The 17408-nt window shown below is 35.4% G+C and overlaps 1 protein-coding gene across 2 annotated transcripts in view; it reads right to left on the minus strand.

The window, feature by feature from the left end:
- LOC150082751 (guanine nucleotide-binding protein G(s) subunit alpha-like) overlaps nt 1–17408 on the minus strand; it is a 200567-nt gene that overhangs the window by 23142 nt on the left and 160017 nt on the right. For both annotated transcript variants that reach the window (XM_090376807.1, XM_090376806.1), the window contains exon 9: nt 4363–4493. In XM_090376807.1, the coding sequence (XP_090232933.1) occupies nt 4363–4493 (131 nt within the window). The remainder of the gene's footprint in view (nt 1–4362; nt 4494–17408) is intronic.

The raw sequence follows: 17408 nt of genomic DNA on the forward strand, positions 1-17408 counted from the left end.
CAGAGTTTGAAAATACAGAAAAACCTTATAAATCAGGCATGAATACATCTGGAATTCTCAAAAAGCCATCATGTTTTTAAAAATATTACAAAACATGGTGATCAAAAAAAAAAAAAATACTCTGCAAGTACATTTATTAGAAATCTATATGACTAAGGGAAAATTAGCTTCAAAAGTAACATCCACTAACAGATCTGAAAAGCAAGCATTGTTTTTGTTTATTTTAATTCAAAGCTTAGAATATGATATCAAAAATCACTTTATCAACTCTGTTGTGTATTAATTTCTTGATTTCAGACTTGGAATTTATAGCACATTGCTCATCTTGAGAAAGTTTCCTGTGCATCACCCAATCGTACCACAGCTTGAACTGGACAGCCATCAGGAAACAATACTGCTTCAAAAAGTTATGACAAAATCTATGGTAGTAAAATTTAAATTTACAATTGTCACACTATAGCAGTTTGCCACTGTCAAACTAAGTCTTATGTGATGCTCAGGAAAGTTTAATGGAGATGGTGCTCCAGTGGAACACTGCATAATCTTTCTACTATACAGTAGTTGATGATCACACCACTATCCTTAAAAAAAAAAATCACCATTTTAAGAATGGCGATTTTTAAATGAATGTTTTTCATTTTATAAATCACAATATATTATGACTTAACCCAGTGTACCCTCCTCCAAATCTTTATACCCATATTGGCAGTTAAGTCATGAAGTATTCCTACAACACAGAAAACAATTATAAAATAATATGACTAAATATAGAAAGTATGCTTTCTATATTTATGACTTACTACCATTAAACCTCATAAACCCAATAAACTTGGCACCTGATCCTTGCTGTACCTTGGAATTTTTCAGATTTTGGGGAGTCCTATTATAGTAATAAATATAAAAAAATAAAAATTTGCTGCAACTTATATATAGTATTGTAAAAAATAACTGTTTTTCGAAATAAAGTACATAAGTACATAGAAAGGGGAGTAAATACTTACTGCACATGACAGTTTGTAAGTGTATGGTATATTTTATGGTAGAGTAAAAATTATTTCTTTTTCCAAAATCCAACTTATCATATACAGTAAGGTATATTTTTGGAAGAGGAAATAATTATCAGATGCTGTCTCCACACAGTGATGTAACTAGGATTATCTGGCATTCATGGCCAGATTGTTTTCTACAGCAATACGTTCGAGGGGCAACCAGAGGGAGTATATATTATATATATAATACTCTTGATCTGATTATCAGCAATGATTATTCATGCATAAAGAATTTGCAGATAAAGGAACCACTAGATGACAGTGATCACAGTGTACTGATGAGGAATTTACTTAAAGATGTAACTACCATCAAGGGTAAAGAGAAAGAAGGTTTTTGTTTTCATAAAGGTGACTAGGTCTCTGACAGTTTTTAAATTCCATGCAGTGGGATCAACTGATGATGTTACCAACGGTGAATTCTAAATGGGAAGCCTTCAGGGACTTAATCTTGGAGGCTACTAGGCTTTCATACCAACTAAGAAATACTGTTCTAGGTTCAGGCCTAAATGGATGTCATATGAATTAATGAGACCCGTGGCAGATAAGAAAAATGCATGGGATGCATATAAATTATCAGGCGACACAGAAGCCTATTGTAGGTATACGCCAGTCTGTAATCAAGTCACAAAGGAGGTTAGGCAGGCAAAGGCAGATTATGAGAAATCTTTAGCAAAGGATGTAAAGAAAAGCAGCAAAGAGTTCTTTACTTATGTAAACTCTAGAAGGAAGGGGATGATTCAGATTGGTCCACATAACGTAGATGGTTCGACTATTGATGATCCTGCTCAAGTAGCTGATAAACTGAATGATTATTTTGCATCTACATTCACACATGAGGGGGGGAATGCCAGAGGTTTATCAAACTCTAACTGGGAGTTAAGTGATTTTATAATAACTGAGAGCAAAGTGGAGGAGAAATTGTTGAAGTTAAACAAAAAAAAAAGGCACTTGGAGTGGCTGGAATCTCTCCAGTTATACTGAAGAAGGCAGCAAGGGAAGTAAGCACACCCTTAGTCATAATTATGGGAGCATCCTTAGAGTCAGGGGAGGTCCCCGTGGACTGGAGATGTGAAAATGTATCCCCAATTCACAAAGGGGGTGCAAAGGGTGACACAAATAATTATAGACCTGTTAGTTTAACTTCTGTTCTGGGGAAAATAATGGAGTTACTGGTTAAAGAGGTGATACAGGATCACCTAGACAAGACAGCAGCAGCAATAGTTCAAACACAGCATGGGTTTGTTAAGGGAAAGTCTTATCTGACCAATTTGATTGGATACTGTGATGTGGTCACAAAGGAACTGGATGCTAAAAATAATTCTGATATCGTATACTTGGATTTCAGAAAAGCTTTTGATACTGTTCCACATGGAAGACTGCTATACAAATTGGAGTGGTATGGCATTAAGGGCAAGTTGCTGCAATGGATAAAGGGATGGTTGAGTGGGAGATTGCAGAGAGTGGTAATAAATGGACACTGCTCTACATGGACTAATGTTATTAGTGGAGTCCCCCAGGCCTTGAATGGTTTGAGCAGGCTCAATGCTGACAGGATACTTCCGCTTTCTCAGATTAAGAACCTGAGGGAGCATAGATTCAAATCGAGGAAAGATAGTAGAATAGCTGTGCGGAAGTTTGCCTTTAGCCAGCGGGTAGTTGATTGCTGGAACAGACTTCCATCTGTTGTTGTGGAAGTTAATAGCTAAAATAAATTTAAGGCTCAACTAGACAAACATTTGGAGTGACTGGATGGGTGAATTATTTATACAAATATTTATCATATTTAGTAGTCACGGGCTTGAACCCCGGTCCACTCAAGGAACAGGCGTCTCCGTAGCCAGGTGGGAAGGAGCAGCAGTGCGTAGCACACGCTTCTTGATTAGACCGGGGTTCGAGCCCGTCACCACCAAATACAGAGGATGCGGAAAGGTCAAGGGAATGACCACCGCATATTCCCGGAGCAATATGGCCTTAGTTGCTAATGCTCCTAAAAACCAAACAAACAAACAAACAAACACTCAAGGAACGCGTGCTATGCACTCTCGCTCCTGACCACTGGGCTACGTCAAGCCCATTGGATGGGTGAAAAGGGAAGTTTTTTTTTTGCTGATGCTGTATAAGCTTGCTTTCTTGCATCATATTCCTCAACAAATGCTAATGCTAAATATCAGAAAACATAATTTTTGTCTTTCTTTAATGCAATGAATTGCAAATGGGTATATCTTATTCAAGTACACAAAGTTGTTAAAAAATCAGGCTTCTATCCCTGTCATATTCATGTAAAGCATGAACGTGGAGAACTTGATAAAGAAAAAAAAAAAAAAAGATTGCATTATTTTCAATGGTTTCGCATCTTTATTGATTCGAATACAATACATCACCACAAAATAGCAGGATATGGAGTAATCTAGATCTATATGTTTTTCATGTCCATACATCCTCAAAAATTCCACTTATAAGACTTCAACTTTATTTTAAGTTGGGGTATTGTGTGGGTTAGGGTTTCAAGTCGTAGACTGACCAGAGTGCTCTTCTTTGAAAAAAAGTAGCTGATAGTAACATATATCATGATTTAATACACCAGTTTACTGCCCTGCTTGACAAATGATGAATGTTGGTCTCAGCAAGATGGATAACTCATCACAAATCCAATGAAATAGTGGCAATGCTGAGAGACATTTTTACTGATTGTCTTTTTTCTAAAAATTGTGGCCAAGATCTCCAGATTTAGAACTGTTGGATTATTATTTATGTGGGCTTATTAAAAGGCAAAGTACAAAAAATAATCCCCACACACTGGAGGACTTGAAAACCAATATATAGAATGAAATTGTAAAGTAGACACTGAAAAATAACAAATGTTGTCCGTGCACATATTCAAGAAAGTGAATATTTTTGACATTTATTATATTTTTTATAATTACTTGATAACATAAAACATAATCTGATAGTAAAATAATTAATAAATTTTAATTACTGATATTTGGGTTGCATCAATTTTGAATCACCCTGTATAATTAATTTCTATTACATTTGTATACTTAGTATCCAGATATATGTAAATGGATTAAGCAGAAAATCTCACTTAGGAAGATAAAAGCAGTTTGTGGTTATATATTTGTAAAAACCTTATCTGAAGAAGATTTTCTTAGTAGTCTTGCACTCTAAATGGTGAAACATAAAATTAGTAACCTAACTTTGATTAAAACTTTTAATATTTACTAATATGATTTTCTCCTATATAATTTTTAATAATTTTAATAGTTGCTAATAACATTTTATTAAAATAAAAAAGAAATTTGAGATAATTTACCATCTGGAGGAGTCTGGTAATGAGCAAATTCACTAAAATAGTCTTCAAGTTTGGATTTACTAGCCTTGATCTTTTCTGCTAAAAGATCTTGTTTGTTAAGGAACAAAATCACTGATATCGTCCGTAACCACCTAAAAAATTTATTTCAATAAATATATTTTACTTTTTTAATATATAAAAAAATTTTGTAAATATTTTCTGTAGCAAGTCATATTTCAATAGTCAGTGTCTGTTCTAGGAAAGCAAAATGAGCACTCAATTAAGTTTCCTGTCTATAAACAAGATTTAAAAATGACATCTTGGTAACAATTAAGTTATCAATGCAAATTTTTAATCAACTTTTTATCCTATGTATTGCTTTGCTTGTTTATACCCAATTACACTGAATTTGAATAAATATTTACAGTTTCAACCAACATTTGGAAACAGTAAAACTATAAGTGACCATACATATAACCTATAATTTTCTGACAATTACACTGTACAATAAATTTGAACTTTAATTTTTAGGCAAGACAAAAAGTTGCCTTAAAATGAAAATGGTTGATTCTGCTAAATAGATCTTCAATTAAAAATTGATGCATCACCAATCATTTTGTCAGGAAACATAATGAAACTATACACATGTTAATCAAATTTCATATGCCTTTACAGCATACAAATTTAGTTACTATTTAAAATCTTTTTTTTTTTTTTTTTTATATTTTCCACTTATGGCTGGAATTCCTTTGATTAAGAATCAGCAAAAGTTAATTAACACACAAAAGCTTCACTTTCCTGCATATCATTTTTCTATAATATAAACATTTTGATGGAATCATTCACTATGCTCACTGCTGATGGTAGCTAGGGTAGCAGAAAAAAAAACTCCAAATCTGAGTGAAGAATTTGGATCTTCAGTGACATGTTGCTAAGGTCTGTAGCATGCCTTCTGTGAGTTCATTTTAACTGTTGGCTCCAAAATGCTTAATTATTAGTGTAAAAGCTCTGAAAGCCTTCCATGCTGCCTTTTCAGTATCATTTAAAACGTCATCAAAGTTGCTGTCCTGCAGAACTGTAAATAATAAAAGAACACTCAACTATGACAATAGTTTTCATCCAGCCCAGTTTAACATAGAGCAAAGGAAAAAGGACAATACGAAACACTGCCTTGACACTAAATGCTGTCAAATGGATCTTCTTTAACTGCATAATGATGGCCTTCTACTTTACTATCTTACTCTAATAGAAATAAGTAATACTTCATAAAATCTAGCTGCACGTACAGAAATACTGACTTTCAGGGCACTGAAATATTTTATCAGTATTCATTGCAACTAATGCTCTTGAGAAGACTAATCATATTCCTTCCCACCTTAGTTGCTAATGCTCCTAAAAACCAAATAACAAACAAACACAAAAAAAACAGCACGTCTTTTTTATATACCTTATATTAAGTTACTGCCTCTGTCATCAAATCTGCCAATTGCTTTTTCAGTCACTTCTAATAGAGATAGAAGACTGAAACTTTGTACATATTCCTGATTCGCGTGACAATGCATTCTATCAAAATTTGAGCTAAATCTATCAAGCAGTGCACCATGCAGCCAATGCATGTCATATATTGGCTACGTGGATTTATACCTGACCCGGATTTCCGAACTTTTCCACACTTCTTATCTGGTTAGAAGGGTGTAATTTTGTAAACAATCTCTTGACGTAATAATGTTTCCAATTAAATTTGAGCTAATTCATTGCGTGGTCCATTGTGCAGCTATTACATGCCTCATATCAGCTACTTGCTTTACACGGTTGTATCCATGTAATACATACATATAAAGTGTGCAAGATTTTATTGTCTATCCTTGCATTGTGTAAAGATTTTTTGTTGGTAAAATCTTTTCACAAATTTTCAAGCATACTTTATATATAAAAAAAAAATTTATGAAAATTTCAATTTGTTTGTTTCTTACCTTATCCATTCAAACATATCCTATTTATGTCTACATAACTAAAAAATAAGAAAATAAAAAATAATATAAAAAACGAGTATTTCAAAAATATACCTTAAATATAAAGTGTGGCCTTTACTGTTTTTTAAAAAGAGGCATTTTATGTTGCAGAGGTAAAGGCTTCATGTGGATATCATATCAATAGCACAGACTCATATTAGAAGTCTTCAAACTAATCCTGTATGAATTCAATGAACATGTGCCATCTATATGGAGTGTTTTCCCCATTGTCTCTATTAGTTCAATTCTGTCAAACCAATATATAAGATCACCACTCACAAAAAAAAAAAAAAAAAAAAAAACGGCGCCTCCGTAGCCAGGTGGGCAGGAGCAGCAGTTTATATTTAAGGTATATTTCTGAAAAACTTGTTTTTTATATTATTTTTTATTTGATGCTTAAGAAACAGTTATTGTCATACTTCTTTACAAGCAGAGTCCAACCTTGAAGTCTAGAGCAGCAGTTCTCATGAGAAATATTTTTGTGGCTGCGGTCATTCAGATTTCTATAATTTTACTATTAAATGAATCTGTAGTTATTTTTAAAACTAAATTATTTTGATGATAAACCTGTATAATAAATAATTGATCTTAATCCATAAACTTAACAAAAATTATGGCAAAAGCAAATCATTTATATCCTATAATACATATTTCTAAAGCAGTAACATATAATTCCTAACCGTTTATTATTATTATACTTGGCCTCATCTATTTCACATTTTTTAGAGTTCTTAATTAATCAATTCTCCATGACAACCAGGGACGGAGTAGTGCACTTCTGCTTCCTTGAGCATATTTTAATTCCATTTTTAATTAATTTATTCTCATCCCGTAAACTTCCCAATTAATCTACTTAACTTTAAATTACCCAAACCCAAAAATTTAGTCATTCATTTCACCCAAATAACTGCAGATCGTCCAAGGTGAGTACCGTAAATTAAGATTTTGCTATTGAAACTTAGTTCCTAACCATTTGCAATTGTGTTGTAATTTTAATTTTGTAAAATTATTCTAAGAGTAGTTTCAGAAAATAAATGAATGTTTTTTTAATGAGGCTGTAATATTTTTCACATTTATATTTCTTATTTAATAAGAATAAGCAGAGCTTTTAAACATAATTGAAAATATCTGAAAAGCAAAATGGTTAATCAAACAAGACATACCACATGAAAAGCATATGTTTATTACAATAACTTGTTAAAAGGAAAATCGGACACATTTCTCTCTTCAAAAGCAAAATGCATTGCTGACTGAAGGTTTTTATCAGCAATTTTATTTCGGAATTTGTTTTTAATGATATGAAGCTAAATGAAATTTCACATGTAACTGTTGTTGGAAATACACTTAAAATTGCAACGATAATTATCAAACATCTATTTTGAAGTTGACGATTTATGGAACTAAGCTTTGATAAAAAGTCTTTTAAAAATAGGATGCAACTGCAAATGGAGATTTGTTGTAATTCCAGCACTAAATCATTATATTTTGGGGTCAAGGTAGTTACTACGTTATCATAAAGCTCACAAAGTCTCTGCACATTTGAATCAAAACTTAACTGGCAGATGCTATCGAGGCAGTGTAAGGTGGGTCGGAAAACTACTAGTTTGGGGGGATTCACAGACTAAAAGATTAACGGTAGCCGCAGGCAGAAGTGAAAGTGATTCTTGCACTGTTTCTATTGTAATGAGCAGCAGCCTAGAGAGCGAATTGCTGGGGATTTCAAGAGCTACTGGGAGTCATCATGGAACAAGTAAATACATGGGCTGTGTTAGGGTAACTAAGAGTATGAACAAGTGCATGTATACTTGCATGTAGGCGCCTCCGTAGCCAGGTGGGCAGGAGCAGCAGTGAGTAGCACATGCTTCTTGATTAGACCGCGGTTCGAGCCCGTGAGCCACCAAATACGGAGGATGCGGAAAGGTCAGGGAATGACCACTGCATATCCCTGGAACAATATGGCCTTAGTTGCTAATGCTCCTAAAAAGAAACCGAAACCGAACTTGCATGTACACTAATGCTTGAAGTATAGTAAATAAAATTGATGAATTTGAAGTGCTGATCAAGACATCAAAGGCAGATATTGTTGGGATATCAGAGACATGGTGTTACACAGATATAAGCAGTGCGGAATTGGAATTTGGGGAGTACAATGTATACAGAAAGGACAGACAGGGTAGGAAGGGAGGATGGGTTATGCTGTTAGTTAAGAAACACAAAATCTAAGGAAGTGAATCTAGTTAACATGGGTGGACAGTGCAATGATGAGTCTGTTTGGTGTGACAAACACTGGGAAAAGGAAAATGAGAGTAAGGGTATATTATAGGCCTAATGATGCTGATGAGTACAATGAACAGTTGGGCAGAGAAATAGAATGGACCAATAAATCAGAATGACTTGTAATGAGGGATTTTAACTTTCCAGATATTGACTGGAACTTGTGGGTTGGTCACTCGCCCACTATCAAGTCTTTTGTGGATTTATTGGAGGATTATTTTCTACAGCAATATGTTGAAGGGAAAACCAGAGGGAGTAATACCATTGATCTGATTATCAGCAGTGATGATGCATACATTAGGAATTTGCAGATAAAGGAACCACTAGGTGACAGTGATCACAGTGTACTGATGTGGGATTTACTTAAAGATGTAACTACGATCTATGGATGTCGGATGAATTAATGAGGCTCATGGCAGAGAAGAAAAATGCATGGGATGCATAGAAATTATCCAGCTACATAGAAGCCTACAACAGTTTTAAGCTAGTCTGTAATCAAGTCACAAAGGAGGTTAGGCAGGCAAAGGCAGATTACGAGAAATCCGTGGCAAAGGACGCAAAGAAAAACAGCAAAGAGTTCTTTACTTATGTAAACTCTAGAAGGAAGGGGATGAATCAGATTAGACCACTTAACATAGATGGTTCAACTATTGATGATCCTGCTAAAGTAGCTGATAAACTGAATGAGTATTTTGCATCTACATTCACACACATGAGGAGTTATTCAAGGAAGGGAATGGCAGCAGTTTATCAAACTCTAACAGGGAGTTAAGTGATTTTGTGATAACTGAGAGCAAAGTGAAGGAGAAATTGTTGAAGTTAAACATAAAAAAGGCACCTGGGGCAGATGGAATCTATCCAGTTATAATGAACGAGGCAGCAAGGAAAGTAAGCAAACCCTTAGCCATAACTATGAGAGCATCCTTAGAGTGTCAGGGGAGGTCCCCATGGACTGGAGATGTGAAAAATGTATCCCCAATTCACAAAGGGGGTTCAAAGGGTGACACAAATAATTATAGGCCTGTTAGTTTAACTTCTGTTCCAGGGAAATAATGGAGTCACTAGTTAAAGAGGTGATACAGGATCACCTATACAAGACAGCAGCAATAGTTCAGACAGATCATGGGTTTGTTAAGGGGAAGTCTTGTCTGACCAATTTGATTGGATAGTACGATGTGGTCACAAAGGAACTGGGTGCTAAAAATAATTTTGATATCATATACTTGGATTTCAGGAAAGCTTTTGATACTTTAGCACATATAAGACTGCTGTACAAATTGGAGTAGTATGGCATTAAGGGCAAGTTACTGCAATGAATAAAGGGATGGTTGAATGGAAGACAACAGAGAGTGGTAATAAATAGACACTGCTCTAAGTAGACTAATATTATTAGCGGAGTTCCCCAGGTTTCGGTGCTGGGCCCATTGTTGTTTTGTGTATTTATCAATGAAGGTATATCAGACTTAATGTTCAAGTTTGCAGATGATATGAAGATTGGCAGTGTTGTTAATGACACTAAAGACAGTATGCTATTGCAACAGGATCTAAAAAAGTTAGGCAGCTGGGCTGAGAAGTGGCAACTGAAGTTTAACATTGACAAATGCAAAGTACTGCATATGGGTAGCAGTAACCCAAGAGAAATGTACCAACTCTGTGGTACTACACTCAGGAAGGTAGAGAATGAAAAATATCTGGGGGTAATAGTGTAGTCAGATATGAAGTTCTCTGAGCAGTGCAGATGGGCTGCCAGAGCAGGTCATGGAGTTTTGTCAATGATATATAGGAATTTTGCTAGCAGAGACAAGGAGGTGATTATCCCTTTATATTAGGCATTGCTCAGGCCACTCACTCCTTGGGCACTGTATACACGTCTGGAGGCCTCATTCTAGGAAGGATGTAGAGTTGCTAGAATGAGTAGAGAGAAGGGCAACAAGATCTGTGAGAGGAACAAAGGGGTGCACTTATGAAGAAAGACTAAGTTCTGCAAATTGCAGCATCTGGAGACTAGCACCTGTGAGTGATCTGATTGAGGTCTATAAGGCTCAATGCTGACAGGATACTTCCACTTGTCAGACTAAGAACCTGAGTGGGCATAGATTCAAATTGAGGAAAGACAGTTGTAGAATAGATGTGCGGAAGTTTGCCTTTAGCCAACGGGTAGTTGATTGCTAGAACAGACTTCCATCTGTTGTTGTGGAAGATGATAGCTTAAATAAAATTAATGCTGAACAAGACAAACAATTGGAGTGACCGGATGGGAAGGGGTTTATTTATTTATTTATTTTTTTTTTTTTGGCTGATGCTGTATAAGCTTTCTTTCTTGCATCATATGCCTCAACTAATGCTAATATAACTGCATTTAAGAAGTACTTTATGCTTTTCATCAGTAGTGTCACATAATGATTGAAAATTATTTCTAAGAATGCTGTTAGTATTTATCACGTTAATAACTTTCATTAACCACTGATTCTATATTGTCCATTGATTTGTTAATAGATTTGCAAACAAGCACAAGCATTTCTTGATGGAAAAAACAATGTAGACAAAATATAGAACTCTGACAGTCATTGTTAAGGAGACTCAATACACTGCTTCTTGGCTCTTCATCAAGCACCTTCTGCAGTTACAGCACAAAGATTTCTCATTGAAATGCCAAGAAGATTCAAGTTTATTTTATTGTTTTGTAACTATTTCTGGCATTCAAGCATTCTTTTAGAGAAATTAAGCAACATTAGTTGTTCACAAAAATGACCTTGATCAATACCAAAATAACATGCACGTATATGTATTTGTCTGATGTGTGTTAAATCCTTGCTTTCATCTAGGCATAAGCTGAAGAAAGGACTTTCACTGACACATCTATGCCTATAAATTTCCCTAGTTCATATATTCTACATTGTACAGTATCATTACTAAGAGGAAGGTCTCTAAAAAGCTTATTTTCTGGTCCAACAGCTAGCACTAGTGACTTAACAAATTCTCCATCTGAAAATGGTTTTCAATTCTCTCCAATAACATAACATGCCTTTAGAGATGCCAAATGCATTTCTTCTTCTAACCATGAAATAAAGGTTCATGTCACCTTATGTTGCAAAGACAACTTGATTAAACTTCTTTAAGAGTTCCTTGTGAAGAAGCAGATTACATATTTTGTACTATACCTCTATGTGTTTTATAATGGCATTTCATAGCATAAGATTTTGATTAATTACATCTCTAAAAATTGCTCTTATAGCAACAATGCCCAAAGAAATTTGTTGTTTGACCATTAAATATTTTTCTTCCCATTTAATATTAAACACCATTTTCTCTTCATGGAAGTTTCAGCAAAGGCTTTTTCTATAAATGCTCTGATGAATCTAAGTCGTTTTTGCTCATGCTGGCTTTTGCCTCATTTGAATGTCTCTTCTTATTACTTTTGATTAAAATTTTTCTTATATCCATTGTACCTATAGGTGAAGATTTAAAAAACTCATTTAAAATTTTTTTTATTATAATCATTTTAATAATATCTTTTAAAATTGTAGTAAAGTACATACTTTTATCCACCAAAATTTAAATGAGAATTTACTTTGGTTGTAAGCTGAATAATTTATGATTAAGTAGAACTAAAAGATAGAATATGAGTCTGCAAAATATAAAATTAGCTAAAAAAATTTATATAGATAATGACAAATTGAAATGTACCTTGTAAAAATATGTACTAGAGATCAAATATGTTTTTATAGTGTAGAAAATTAACACACATATATACAGTCATCAAACATCAATTCAACAAATATTTGGTAGTGATGCATTAGATTTCACTTAAACTCACAATGTTGTCAGTTATATAAACCTAAATTGGCCAGTGTGAAATGGTTTTGAGGAAATCACATTTCCATGTGATTTAGGGATATTTTTTTAAATTTTGCTAAAAAATTATAATGGCAAGTAAATTTTGGGTTTAACTTACTTGAGAAGCTATTAAATGCTTTGATAGTTTAAAAGTAATGAATATGAAAAATAAAAAGGATGAATCTCTAACATATTTCATTCAGAGTATTAATTTCTTATTTGCTGTTGAAAATTGGACTGTGTTGGTGGCTGCACTTGGGAACAACTGGTCCAGAGCCTAGTAGTTCGGTTTAATTTTTGGAGAGATTTAAATCTCTAAAAAGATCAAGTCTGTCACAACATAATGATTTGTATGTTGTTGTCATAGGCTCAAATATATAATGTGCTCAAGTACAGCAGCTGGGTCTGGAGGTAGGGAAGACCCTTCAGAGGAGCACAAAGCTTGTTGTGTTTGACAATTCCTAAAGTCACTAAGGAACATTTCCTTGAATTCGGGCAAAGAAATTTAGTGGACTGTGAAATTTCAAAGGACAGAGTTATGTCAGAAATAGCTGTACTAGCTAGAAATAAGGCCAGAGGAACATCTGGTATGAATTATGTTGTTCAGGTTACTGGAGCCATACGGGAAGTTCTGTTGGCTCAGTCCAGAATATTTATTGACTGAGGGTCCCACCAAGTGAGTGACCTTCTGACACCAACACAGTGTTATAAATGTATGTCCTATGGCCAGGTAGTCAAACATTGTCAAGCTGATGAGTTTTGTGGCCATTGTGCTGGGAGAGGTCATACATTCAAAAATTGTATCAAGCATACGGATACACCTAGGTGTGTAAATTGTTGGTGGGGGAAGTCCCCTTTTGCTCATGCAGCAGTGGATAAGATATGTCCAGACTACATCAGAGCGGTTGATATTCTTTGTAGAAGAACTGATTACAGAGTCTGAGTGCTCCTGCAGCGTTGAGCATTGAGGGCCCTCTGCTGCAAGTTTAAGGAACAAACAGATTAAAGTGGATTTTGACCTCTTTGGAGGGTGGATGTGGAAGTTGGATCAGCAATATTGGATCCTGTGTAGGTTGCTGGAGGGCCGCTCGTGTGCATACCTCCAGGTCACTTATACGGTTATGTTATTGTTTATTGTCAATGGAATTGATAATTGTTGTGATGGTTGATTAACCATAAACAGAGTAAATTATAGGATAAATTACTTAAGAATTAAAGTTGCTTTGTGTTTTATTATTATTTATTCTGATGGGAAGTCAGAGTGGTTTTCTAGATGGGGTGACCTACCTCCTTGGTAGGGCTTACAAAACCGAGATCCTAGTAATTTTTTCCAGTATTCAAATACTGGTATTGATACAAAAATACCAGTTTCTCTGTACTAATTTAAAAAAAAAAAAACTGTTTATGATTTAATCATATAAAGGTGATTTTATAACCACCAACCACAAATGATAAATATTTACAAAAGTATACTGCAGTAGAATTTAGCAAATAAATTGTCATGCAATTAGTCCAAAGCTAATTGGAACATTTTATTGTCCATGCTTGAAAGCTTTTTGAGTTGAGATATTGTGTGCAGAAAGCTTTAATTGATTTAGATTCAAGCATTCATTTTTGTGAGGATGAATTTAATCTATTATCTGCAGCTATATCTACATTAATTCCTATAAAGTTAGCAGTAGATGTGCTATGTCGCAAAGAAGCAAATCTTTTTTAATTGCAGATGCTAACTTAAAATTTATTATGAAACTCTTGGCCATCAAAATTCTGAAATAGCTACAGAATTGATTACAGTATTGAAACTCTATACTTCACAGAGGTGAAGTATGAAGTTTCAATACTGTATCCAATTCTGATACTGAAGAACCTGTGTTACATTTATTACAGGTTCTTCAGTATTTGCAAAGTGGGAGACAATGTGATTGGAAATTTAGTATTAGAAATGGCCATATATGGTGCAAGAAGGTCTAAGGCTTATGCTGCACCAGCAAGAAGAAAGAAAATCAAACAGACAACCTATGCATTTCCCCAAACTTTCAGCCTCAACCACCCATGTAGGTAACTTATTCCAGTAATTTATAACTTGATGGCTAAAATAAAACTTCCTGCAATCCAGTCTCCCCCATCTCCCCCCATCCTGTAACTTGAAATTATCACCTCCAGTTCTAGAATCATTTATAACCATGAAAATTTTGCCCTCATTCATTTTGCTTATGCTTCTCAGAGCCTTAAACACCTCAATCAAGTCTTCTCTAAGGTGTCTAGTTTCAAAAACGTGAACTCCACATATTTGAAGTCTTTCCTCATATGATCGCTCTTTTTCCGATCTCATCAGGTGAGTTACCAGTCTTTTGGACCCTTCTAAGAAGCTTGATGTCTTTTTTTTTAGATGTGGCCTCCATACTTGAACACAGTATTCCAAGTGTGGTGTAACAATAGCCTTTTATAATGGGATTATGATGTCCTTATCTCTACTAGCAAATGTTCAATAAATCATTGATAAGACACCGTGGACCTTCCTTGCAACGTGTTCACAATGTTCGGAGAACTACATGTCTGACCGTATCTTAACTCCGAAGTCCCTTTCTTCCACTACTCACTTTAGTTCAACTCCACCAAATGTAAAAGTTATTTTTGTATTGCTCTTCCCCAGGTGTAAGATCATGCATTTTGCTGAATTAAATCATAGCTGCCATTTTTTGATGATCCCTGAAGTCTATCTAGGTCACTCTGAAGAAGCTCTGCTTGGCAGTGATCATTAACTACTCTACCGATTTTTTTCACATCATCTGCATATTTAACATCATGCCCTCTATCCCTTCATCAATGTCATTTAAGAAAATCAAAAACAACACTACGCCCAATACTGATGGGACCATATTCCTCAGATTAGATTAATGTAAGAAGTGGGGTTCCCCAAGGAACCCCACTTCTTATTTTCCTTATTTACATAAGTAAAGAACTCTTTGCTGTTTTTCTGCATCCTTTGCCAAAGATTTCTCGTAATCTGCCTTTGTCTGCCTAACCTTCTTTGTGACTTTATTACAGACAAGCTTATATCTGCCATAGGCTTCTGTGTCACCTGATAGTTTATACACATCCCATGTGCCGACCAGGCTAGCTAGGTGGGTAAAGTACCTGTCTGGCAACCCAAAGGTTGAGGGTTTGAATCCCACCTCGGGCTTGGATCGGAGTAAAATGCAAAACCTTTGGGAAGTGCATTATGGCCACAGAAGCCGATGCACTAACAAAAAAAAAAAAAAACATCCCATGCATTTTTCTTCTCTGCCAGGAGCCTCGTTAATTCATCTGACATCCATTTATGCCTGAACCTTGAACAGCATTTCTTAGGTGGCACGAAAAGCCTAGCAGACTCCAAGATTAAGTCCCTGAAGGCTTCCCATTCAGAATTCACCGTTGGCAACATCATCAGTTGATCCCACTGTATAGAATTTAAAAACTGTTTGAGACCACTGTAGTCACCTTTACGAAAGCAAAAAGCATTCCCTTTACTCTTGATGGTAGTTACATCTTTAAATAATTTCCACATTAGTACATCGTGATCACTGTCACTCAGTGGTTCCTTTATCTGCAAATTCTTAATGCATGAATAATCAATGCTGATAATGAGATCAAAGAGTATTACTCCCTCTGGTTGCCTCTTTGAAAATGTTGCAGTAGAAAACAGTCATCCAATAAATCCACAAAAGTCTTGCTAATGTGTGAGTGACCAACTCACAAGTTCCAGTCAATATCTGGAAAGTTAAAATCCCCATTATAAGATTCTGATTTACTGGCTCACTATTTCTCTGTACAATTGCTCATTATACTCATCAGATTCATTAGGCCTATAACACACACCTACTCTCATTTTTCCTTTCCCAATGCTTAAGTCACACCAAACAGACTCAACATTGCACTGTCCACCCATGTCAACTGGATGCACTTCCTTAGATTTTTATGTGTTTCTTAACTAACAGCATAACCCCATCCACCTCCCTTCCTATCCTGTCTGTACACATTGTACTCCCCAAATTCCAATTCTGCATTCCTTATATCTGTGTGACACCACGTCTCTGATATCCCAACAATATCTGCCTTTGATGTCTTGACTAGCACTTCGAGCTCATCAAATTTATTAACTATACTCCTGGCATTGGTGTACATGCAAGTATACATGCACCTGTTCCTACTCTTAGTTACACTAACACAGCCCATGTATTTACTTGTTCCCCTATGACTCCTAGCAGTCCTGGAAATCTCCATTACCTTGCTTTCCAGGCTGCTGCTCATTCTAATAGAAGCAGTGCAAGAATCACTTTTGCCTTAGCCCCTCAGCCACTGTTAACCGTTTAGTCTGTGTATCCCCCCAAACCTGGCAGTTTTCCGACCCACCTAACACTGCCTTGATAGCATCAGCAAATATTCTTGCACCCTTTCTATTTAAGTGTACCCCATTCCTGTAGAAGCAGTCTCTCCTTGTTAACAAGCACAGACCATACTGAAAAAAATTCTACCCCTTTGTCGATCAATTTGGCCCTGGAGAGGGCCAAATTGATCGACAAGGCTCTCATCACATACTCCCTCCTATTGTGTATGGGCAGAATTGCAGACATTTTCCTATTCAACCCTAACACGCAACTTTTTTTCAACATTGACCTGTACTTGTTGAGTAAATCTGCAGATCTCTTACTCTTAATATCATTAGTTACAATGTACATAACAATATCACCTTTTGTGCCCTTAAAAGATGATATCTGCTGTACAATGCCATTAACTTTTGCCACTGGCAGACATACTCTGGTCCTGTTCCATCTATCCTTCTTACATAGTATATTCCCCATCTCCCTGACAATAGAGTCACCAACAATAAGTAGTTCCTTTGGAACCAGTGCATTCTGCTTTGGAGATTGTCTCTGTGTTGCCTGATGCACAGGAGTGAGC

Source organism: Mastigoproctus giganteus, chromosome 7 (assembly GCF_048544385.1).
Source record: "Mastigoproctus giganteus isolate SK-2022 chromosome 7, ASM4854438v1, whole genome shotgun sequence".
In the NCBI taxonomy this organism is placed as follows: Eukaryota; Metazoa; Arthropoda; class Arachnida; order Uropygi; family Thelyphonidae; genus Mastigoproctus; species Mastigoproctus giganteus.